The 10,345-nt window shown below is 39.1% G+C and overlaps 1 protein-coding gene across 1 annotated transcript; it reads left to right on the top strand.

Moving 5' to 3' along the window:
• The first annotated feature begins 4,469 nt into the window (after positions 1 to 4,469).
• LOC131885166 (uncharacterized) lies at positions 4,470 to 8,277 on the top strand. The gene is made up of 5 exons (XM_059233104.1): positions 4,470 to 6,132; positions 6,322 to 6,477; positions 6,622 to 6,729; positions 6,860 to 6,967; positions 8,013 to 8,277. The coding sequence occupies exons 1-5, from the start codon at positions 5,752 to 5,754 to the stop codon at positions 8,205 to 8,207; spliced, it is 948 nt and encodes a 315-aa protein (XP_059089087.1). The 5' UTR covers positions 4,470 to 5,751; the 3' UTR covers positions 8,208 to 8,277.
• The last annotated feature ends 2,068 nt before the right edge of the window (positions 8,278 to 10,345 follow it).

Below are 10,345 nucleotides of genomic sequence, written 5' to 3'. Positions count from 1 at the left end.
AAATAACTAAGTATTCTTGTGAAAATATATTCTCAAACATGACGCCGATGACTGATCTTGGTTGATATGTAAGTCGGCTACTATTCTTTAGTTTGTTCAAAACTGTGCAAAAGAGGTAATATTGAAAACGTGTAAATTCATGAGGGGAACTCAATTTCGGGACACACTACATGGTATACAGGCACAAGTCTTGATTCATACTTGGTAGGATAATGCCCAAGGCTCGCTTGGTTATTGATTGTTCCCAAGGCTATGAGCTTGAGGCATCTTCCATATTATATCATTGACGATCGTTGGGGTCATTTTGGTACCAAGAGGACGAATCGAACAAGAGTGTATGAAGGATACATCACAATGACAAGGGGACGTCAAGTCCATCCAGAACTGACAAGTATCAAGCATCCTACTCTCAATGTTGTTTGGCCTTAGAATCTCATTTGTATTGGAGACTTGACGGTAATGATAGTCAACATGAAAGCAATCAAATCCCAACGAGCTAATTTTGCTAATGATTTCCCGGTCCAAGAAGCAGGGCATTAGTAACAAAATTACACGTAAAGAAATTACAGTAATTCGCTCCTTTTCTCGAAAAAGAAACTGTAATTGCATTATATTCTATATTTGCGTAATTGTATCGACTCAAAAACTAAAAGAATTACTCGTTACTCGTTCCTTTTTCAGCTTCCAGAATGGCCTCTAAATTTTCGTTAATCTCGTGACTGTTGAGGAACCTTAAAGCTCAACAGAAATTGCCATTTTTACTAATTCCATCAAGTGAATTACGATCAAAGAAAGTCAGAGTTGAAAATCGTGCTTGCTCTTACGTACTCTGAGGGTGTCCTTGTTTTTTTTAATCGGATACTGTACTAGCTACTTTATTGTGTACATCTTCTCAATCAAATTCCGTTGGACTGAAGATTGGATTCAGTGCAATTGTCAAGAAAGGAAAATCTTTTCTTAGCTTGACTATGATGCATCAAACTTCTAAAGCCTCCCCATTTCCATGACTTAAGGCATAGACTTCTTATAGAGAAGGTTTACCGACTTCATAATGCCTAAAACTGGTTTTCCATCATGACTTTTGCGACATTGTTTCAAGCCTTCAACAGGCATTATCCCATCCGGTCTTGACTTCTCAAGGCATTATACTGCAATACATTTTGAACAATTATGCCAAGATTAAATGCCAAGGTTCGTTAATAAAAAATGTTGAAACAAAATCTTCAAATGATACTCATTAGGATTCCTTGAGACAAAAGCACAGTTTCTTTAAAGAAAAATGGTCTCGATAGGACAAAAACCATAAAATATTGGTTAGCTAAAATTCGAGTAAAAGTAATTGTAACGAGTAACGCCATTACATTTTTTTTCGAGTAACGGTTGTGTAACGAATTACTATTTTTAACCAAAGTAACTGTAACTGTAATTCGTTCCTTTTATTGAGGAACGACTAATGCCCTGCCAAGAAGCAAAAAAAAACGTTTACATCCAACTTTATATCGAAATTGACTCAGAGCCAATACTAGTAGAATACAGCTGAGAAAATATTGTCAACAAATATGCTTTACAAGACCATGCCGACCACCTTTTCATTTTCCAGACATTTTAGGTGATGGCTAGGGAGAGCCATATCGAGTAAAAAGAGTTTTAGTTTAATTAGTAAAGCCCACATTTTTTACACATTTGCACTTTTAAACGATGTTTGCATCTTTTTGTTTTACACTTTTTCAATATTTGGCTTTAAACGATGTAGGGGAGCTAACTTTTGAGCAATTAACGTCAATTAATGAATCATGTGGCCCAAAAGTAGTTCACCCTGACATTGTCATGAGTGACGCATCATGATTGTGAAACAAATGAAAACAGCCAGTTTCAAATGCAAGGACATAATCTAAGCTAGGGGTGATGACAGGGCAAATTGTGAAAAAAGAATTTTTGTCAGTGAAGACCACTTTTTTACACATTTGCACTTTTCACCTTTATTTGCAACTTTTAGCTTTTATTTTGGACTTTTTTTTTTTTGCTCATTTGGCCTAAAGTGTTTATTTTGGTTGCAATCAGAACTTTCTTCAAGTTCAAACTGATTTCAAAGTTTGAAATAAAAGGCTGCCACCAAAATAAAGGTATGAAAAGCTGAAGGCCCAAAGTACGTCACTTTTAGTTGAAAAATAAGGGGGAGGCGAAAGGAAACAAGCCAATTTCAAGTCAAGAGACTAGCTAAGCAGGGCGCTAAGATAGTTCAACAGCCCAAAAAACGCAACATAGCTGTCTCCCTTACCTCCTCCAGGCTAACAATGTTCTCTTTTTGAGGAAGAAAAATTCCAACTTTTTTCCAGGTAGATATAAAAACTAAATCAATGTTACAGATCTATTGCTGGGAAAAGAGAAAAACGAGCAAGTACAAGTATTCCACGACCTAATGAAAAAATAGTTGTCAATTTGGTCCAAAATTGACGCAAAATTCGTTTTTCAAACTCGTACTACTGTGAAAAAAGATTTGAATATCCTTCCTTTTCTTATTTTATTTGCGCCTTTTTTACACTTTTTAGCCTTTTTTGCACCATGTTCTGCACATTTAGGGCTTCTTTTTTGCACCTCTTTGTCTCTTGAAGGCTTTGCTATTTTGCATATTTTGCCTAGTGATAATAGTTAACTAGCTACAAACGCACGATAAGTGCTTTCCTTATTTCTTACTTGCAAAAGAGATTTGAATATGCCTTCTTTGTTGATTTCATTTGCACCTTATGTTACAATCTCGGCCTTTTTACCCATTTGCCCCTCTTTGCTTGTAAAAGGCTTTGCTGTTTTGCACTTTCGGCCCATCCGTAGTGAAGACAAGCAATTTGATATCGAATTCAGACTGAAAACGGCTCTGCTCTATAATACTTCAAATGATTTCAATCAAGTTCAGAAATATTGAAACCAGCCTTAGTATTGATGGGTTATTGCGCGCAAATTTAGCCCACGGGGTGGTGTGTATCTCCATATTCATAGGAGTTCAACAGCTAGCATTAACAAAAGCAAATGCAAACAGCAACAAGTAACATGTGCTCGCCCATCTAACAATGTAAAGGCCTTTTAGTTTATGTTGACAAGTAGAAATTTATTTGGTGTGAAATTCAACGTCATTCTTTTGCGATTAACGGCTTTCCGGCTACCATCTGAATCGAAACATTTGCTTGTTCAGGCAGACATTATAGAGCTTGAAAGGTATATTTAAAATGGGGCTGCCCTTATGCATAATTTAATATGTCGCTGCTCTGCGTCATATGCATTAATTATTAGTTCACGTTTAACAATGACTAGAGACGGCCAAAATTCAAAAGGCAGAAAAGATGTCCATTTTATGACATCAAATATGTGTATATAAGTTGGTCAAAATATGGAAACAAATATGCGCTAAAGCCTAAAATATGCAGAAAACTGGTCAAAACACGCAAAAGGATATCCTCTAAAACTAACGTTTGGGCTCAAAATCAAGAAAATGCAGGGGTGAACCTTGTCGGCAAACCGAGCTGGTCATCACGTCTTCCAATGTTGTAAGAGGCAGTATCATTGTCCAGTTTCAGATTGGTTCCTTGTCTGTGGGTGCTACTAGCATCTAAAAGTCTCGTTAAAAAGGTTGAGGAGGAGAATCAAAAGCGACATCTCCTCCGGAATATGCTCTGTCATCTGTACTCCTCCCTAAAAACGCGAACTTCTAACGGAAGGAGTTGAACCCACGGCATCTTGGGAGAGGGTTTTTGCCCTGTATTTTGCACTGCATTTTCAGCCACTCAGTTACAATGTCTCAATATGCCCTAAAAATATGGAGATTTCTTTTGAAATTTGCCCAAAGTCAAAATATGCATAGAAATATGCAAAGAAATATTAATAATAATCCTTATTGCGACTCTTAGTCATGTCATGGCGTAAAAATAACTATAAAAATAGAATATGTTGCATAGACATTGTACAAAGGTTGTTGATAAAACAAGAAAAATGTCAAAATGGTAAAAGCAATAAAATATGTGGCTAGAAAGTGATCTCACAATGAGTATGGCTAAAATTGGTTCAATGCACATGAAAAATATATATTAAACGTGCTTAATACAGAAATAGACCTCTTTTTGGACATAAACGATATAATGCATATTTTAGCCGTCTCACGCAATGACCGTTCAAGAGTTCGCCAATTTATGACGCTGCAGGTTGTGACCATCATTGTAAGCTAATACTACAGGTCAAGTAGACCTAAAAATCCCTGGATTTAAACCACCTGACTGCAGGGAGTTGTGATCATTTGGCGATTGCACAAACTCTTCATTGCGATAGCCAATACTATTTTGTCTCCTCTTAGTAAAATGATTTTGTACGGGTTACAGTGAGGCAGCAAAGAATTTTGTATTTACTAGCCAAAAAATTCAATGATACAATTCACCATTACTCGGGAATGAGGAGGAAAATTATATTGTTATCCGTTTTTCACATGAGGAAGAGAAACTGTTACTTTTGCACAAAATAAATAAATAAATAACAAATCAGAAATTGTACCATAAAATTGTCGCTACAAAATTGCAAGCTTATCGCGAAAATTGCAGTTTTACGTTCTGAGCAGCCTTTGTAACAAAATGCAGGAGTCGTTTTCATCTCATTTTGTTTGAACAATAGCTAGCCCCTTGCTATTTGTTGCATTTTTGCTGCTCCAATCTATTTTTCTAATTGTCTAATCAACTGCTTTTCTAATGCTTGTTACTGTTGTTGAATGTGGGGTTTTTTTTCTTTTTTCTAAACTTCTAATCCTCCACTCTCTCTATATATAAAACCTTCTTTTGTGGTAAAGCAGGAGTAACTAGCACTGACATCTTTTTAGATAGAAATACCTGAACAACAAATTTTTCAGGTGGGTGGGCCGTGGGCATGTCTTCTTGAGATTCTCATCAACAATATATCTTATGACCTAGTACTAACACAAAAGCATTTCTGGTAAAAAAGGTGACATCGTAGCTCGTTGGCTGGGTTTGTCAAGGTTTGCCAAAGGAATGAGCGAGAAATGTTCGATTTTGGAGACGTCTCTGAGTGAAAGTAGATAGATATGTCCATATCGTTGTATGTAGTTTACACAACGCAAACTCCTCGTCCTTCGCTTGGTGGAAAAAGTCGTGGATGTGTCGCGACTTATGAGCTGTCAATGCACATAATGCCTCGGATCGTGTCTACTAGTAGTTGGTGGGCCCGTTTTTGGTGCAAGTCTAATTGACACTTCAGCATAGAACCTTTAATACAATCTCTGCATAAGCGTCGTGCCCTACAGCGGCGCAGTACAAGATATGGTCAGTAGCCATTTGATTTAGTGTTTGCTCTTCAGGGAAACATCATTGTCATAGTCGGTCACAACTCATTAAATGCGCATGAATGTATGCATGTCAGTCAATTCAATGTGCTTTGAAAGATTTATCACTATTTGCTTGACGCGTCCGATTTGCTAAAAAGTTACTATCAAACCATTCATTTTTCCTACAATAGATGATTTAGACCATGTAAGACAACTTGGTCAATAGATCCGATGGGTAAGGTCCGCCGCCCAGATATTGATTTGACAAAACGGAAACCTTCCCCAAGTTTTGAACTCATCCTACTCTATCTAGAGATATAACTGATATTTGAGACCAGGTCAGTCTGTCCCCACGTTCACGTTCACGTGCAACTCAATTTGGAGCCTAGAAATTCGCCTTAGGTTGTCAATACTTTAAAGTATAAAGTAAGAAAGAAATGAAAGCCTGGGCAATTATTTGGGGATCGATAGTGGCTTGGTCTCCATTCGTGGTCTTGTGCATGAGAGACCCACCCAAATTGGATTACGTTGGGTGGAAGACGATCAATTCTGGGAGTGCCCAAGCGAGATTGATCCCCGATGAACCCACAAGTATTGTCCCATACGATCCCTTCTCCAACTCGATTCTCAACGAAAGACAGGACTTTAAATCGGCTCTCATCTTCGAAGAGCTATTTCCACTTCAGGAGCGATCCATTTTGGGCGAGGAGCGATTTTTGAAGTCTTCCAAGAACATCACAGGAAGTGTCGGAAATGCCATTACACTTTTTACTTCTCCGCAAGGATCCCTCGGATTTCTTTTCAATGTGTCGCTGGCGGTAAGTCTTTATCCTTTCCACTTGCTATTTAGTTCCAATGAGATTTGAGCAAAAACAAATTAAGCCTAAATGGAGCAACAACTCTGTCCCTTGGTCAGGGACCAAAACAGAGTTGTTGGACATGTTCAAGTTCTAACCATTGGCTGTCCTTTTTATCTTGCAAATGATCACATTTCTTCTTTGATTTAGTATGTTCTCGTTCAAGCGTGGTGGATCTTCGCTCATCTCGTATTCTGGGACTATTCAACGACTTTGCCCAGTGAGGAGTTCTCGACAGCAGCCCTTGTGGGATTCTTAAAAAACACGGACGCAGCTTTATTCAACCAATTGGCTATTTGGGGCACGGTACGGAATCATGTTTCCTTTCAAAATAAGTGTATGTAAAAATTATGCACGCATTCATCGTCGGTTGATGGGTTTTTAGCCATGTATTGAAAATACAGCACATACGTATGGCATGTGTTCATTCGTTACATTTCCTTGATTTAGGGTCTTACGGCGAGCATTCTCTTTCTCCTGCCTCCGCTTATACTGAACTTGTTTCCTAACTTAGCTGAAGGCCTAAGTGTCATTGGCAGAAAGAAGAGGTCTCCTCATGTAAGTAGAGCTCATATTTCCATATCGCATTAATTTGTCATTCTGAACCATGAGCCCAATCAATTCTCTTCGGTCTGATTTGAGGGGCGAAAATGAAAGAGAGCCTATTCGTTTTTTTCTGCTTTTCCAGGGCCGACGGAGTTTACCTTTGTTCACGGAAACTGATATCAAAGTCGCCATCCGGAAAACTTTGTGCCCGCTTTGTTTGGCCAGACTGATCGTGTTCAATACATTGGCGGTAAGAGTTTCTTTTATCCTTCAAATTGGTTGGGCGCCATTGAGTGCACCTCGAATGAGGAAATTATGTTCCGTGGAAAAGCCAACAAATGATGAAGCAGAGAAAGCAGCACAGTTCCTCCCTATTTTAACCGATTGCTTGTCACGAGCAACACACGAACTGTCGACAAGTGCAGGATTCGACTCAAGTAATGGGTAAATAAAATGAGCCCAAGAACGATGCCACTGTCGATTACAATCTTTAGAAGAGCGAGGTCGACCTTTCTGAGGGCAGTATCTTTATTTCTTATCTACCCTGACCACTTCAATTATATGTACTTTTAAGCTCGTAGATTCTTCGGAGAAAAATGGGTGACTTCTTACTTCGTTTGATTAGTTCGTGTTCCAAAAACTGACAGAGCTTTTTGGGCACAAAGTTATCGAATAGCTCTTATTAAGAGCTGTCAATCATATCTCAGCTAGTACAGGGATTTCTCCATTTATGAACACATTTCCTTTGCGTTATATCACAAATACAAGGGCTTGGCAAAAGCCAATCACAGTGTACGTATAGCAAGGGCTTGCTTACTTACTCACTTACTTACTTACTCGGGTAAGCTTCCAGCAATTGGTCGGTCCTTTGAACATCAATATTTTCCAACGAGAAGGGCAGATTCAATGTATGACTTCTTTTCCACATCGATTCCACTAGTGTGATAGTTACAGCTGGAACTCAGGCCAACTTTTAACCATTGAGATTAAAGAGTTCACAAAATACCCAACCACGAGACACCCCGTCTAGTAAACATATTTTTATCCCCTCATCCGGGAACAACTCAAAGTCACAAACAAAATAGTCCGGTTTTGGGTTTCAAAAATGTGTGGGCCACGGTCAATGTTGAATATTTGTCTTCTATCAAGAAGTATAGGACTTAGATTCAATCAATTTCGGGTTTCCGTTGGCTGACCGCCACAGCACTCAGAGGATTTGGATCATCTTTCAAAAGAACATATTTCTCCGATTGCACGTAGTCTTAGAATGAAAAATGATGTTGTTTTCTTTGCAGTTTCTGTCAAGCGTGGTATTATGGAATATTACTCCGTTTTTGAGGAATGATGGCTCGTCGGCGTTTAACTCATTGAATTTGGTCCGAAGGAAGCGACATTTGGCCAATATACTACTACTTAACAAGCGGGAGGAAGAAGTAAACGAATCGGAAAAAACTCTGGTTCAAAGTCTTTCCAAATTCCAAGAAGTATAGTCAATGACCAAAATATAGAAAGTTACTTAGTTTTATCAAATGATCGAAAATAAAGCGCATTTCCATTCTTTCTGTTTCGGCTGTTGTTGCATAACTTAAGATCACTGTCGTGCTTGAAAAAGACTTTGCACCCCTGAACTCCATCCTCCCATGATTGGTCTGCGGTATTTGACAATACTTTACTTATTGGTTTCAAAAACGTCCATTTCATAAAAACGTATGTAATATCATACTGTATGCGTAAGAAATTGAAATTTTTTAAACAAATCAATTGCCAGTCCTTGTGACACACGCGCAATTCAATTTCTGCATGCAGTCTCATGAATATTCTCACAAATCAGCACAAGATTGTAGTATGCAATTCCGAGGACAACAAGGTACAAGAGGAAAACGAGGCTGCTTCCGCCAGTCTGAGAATCTCAATATACCGTATGAAAGTCTCTTAAGAGAGGCATCACTAATCTGAGCACCGCCCAAGTCCTCAGTTGCAATCCGTAATGTCAATCAGCAAACAACAGATCCAGAAAATCAAATACACGAAAATAATCTGAAAGAAACCGAAGCTGGGCACTGGCGCTTAATGACAAGGAACGTCATGGGACAAAACCCTCTAAATGCAAACTGGATTAATGTGGAGCCTATCTTCGGCAGATGGACGAGGGATCAAATCCATACTCTCGCACTCTACAGGAAATTATGTTAATCTTCCTATCTTCCTGATGCCTTTCACGACCGCTCAAAGGCATACTGGATGTCCTTGAAGTATGAAAGGTTCACTCTCTTCCAATCCAGACGCAGTTTTCCTTACGATGTTCCAAATGCGAATTGAGTTGGTCCTGTGGCGAACGCAGAGAGGTCTCGGCCGACTTCATTTGCCTGTTGATCGAAGGTTTGCCGGCAACGGCCATGTTCATACACGCCTCTGGAGCAAGAGAAATATTCCAAGCATAGAACGTGTGAGGAAACGAGAGCCAAAAGCAGCTGAGAATAATGTGGAACCACACGGAGTTGCACCGCTTTGGACTTGATTCAGTCTTAGAAAGAGATCTTCCTGAACAACGACGGACTCACAAAAATGTGAGGAAAAGTGCAAAAATCCACCTTTAAGTGATGGTTGTTCTTTGTCGTTGATAGGCCAGTCACCTTGAATTGAAGCGGAAATTGAAAGTGACACTTCCAGACAATTTCATGGGCACTTTCATGAAGCTAAACGGCACGATGTCTCAATAGAATGAGAAGAAGGCTTTAAAAAGAAGTTAGTGGATGGAGAGGTACCTTGAAAACGTGCATCCTAAGACTTACTAGACTGGAAGTCAATGCCGTATCTATGATTTGTGATTGCATTGCTCAAAGTATGGCACAAACCGATCGAGGTTGGTCGTTTTTGTTTCCAATTGGCAATGGGTCCTACCACGATCAAGCGTCTACCAACACCCGGCACACCTTCCCGTGCAATCTGTCTGGACGAGCTGGCAAGCTCCAGATATTCGGTGTTTTATTCTGTTTTGTAGCCGGAATAGCCCTGGGCCTTACGGTATGTTGGAGCTGGGCACCACTCACCTTTATCATAATAAGCACCCCAGTTGGTGTTGAATTACTAACTTGGCAATCTTGACTACATACATATTTTCAGACTTTAAAACTTCTGGATCGCATCCTGCAGAAAAAGTTGCGCAAGTTGAATTGCGGAACGATAACTATTGACTAGTGAATGTCGTCAACACATTCAATAAGAGCTGGATGTTCAACTTTGTGCTTCGCAATTCTTTCCTTTCGCTGCTAGCTTCTTTGTTACCTTCATTGGCAAAGAAACCATAATAGAAGGGTATATTTGCATTGCTTCCGTCACGTTAAGTGAAAGTCTCTGCTATATTTTGGCATTTTCTTCCACACTGAGCAATTTAACTTTCCCTGGTGAAATACAAGATGTGGAAAATGAAGGAGCTAATGTAGACAAGTGGCCTAAAAGGCAGGCAAACAAGGCAAGCATCTTTTTCCTTGGTGTCATGGGATGAAACCCTGTTGCTATGCTGGAAGTAAACCATTTGATGAGAACAGTGTGATGTCATGTTTATAATATTCCAATACTCTTTTTTCTTGAAAATAGCATTTTTGTTTTATTAGGCCAGGATAAATAA

The sequence above is a fragment of the Tigriopus californicus genome, chromosome 8, assembly GCF_007210705.1.
Source record: "Tigriopus californicus strain San Diego chromosome 8, Tcal_SD_v2.1, whole genome shotgun sequence".
In the NCBI taxonomy this organism is placed as follows: Eukaryota; Metazoa; Arthropoda; class Copepoda; order Harpacticoida; family Harpacticidae; genus Tigriopus; species Tigriopus californicus.
This window is presented reverse-complemented; position numbering and strand designations above follow the sequence as displayed.

Excerpts from the sequence above, each read along its gene's own strand:
- LOC131885166 (XM_059233104.1), top strand. The coding sequence starts at position 5,752 with ATGAAAGCCTGGGCAATTATTTGGGGATCGATAGTGGCTTGGTCTCCA. Across the intron at positions 6,133-6,321 it reads TTTTCAATGTGTCGCTGGCG|TATGTTCTCGTTCAAGCGTG; the intron begins GTAAGTCTTTAT and ends TCTTTGATTTAG. Across the intron at positions 6,730-6,859 it reads GAAAGAAGAGGTCTCCTCAT|GGCCGACGGAGTTTACCTTT; the intron begins GTAAGTAGAGCT and ends CTGCTTTTCCAG.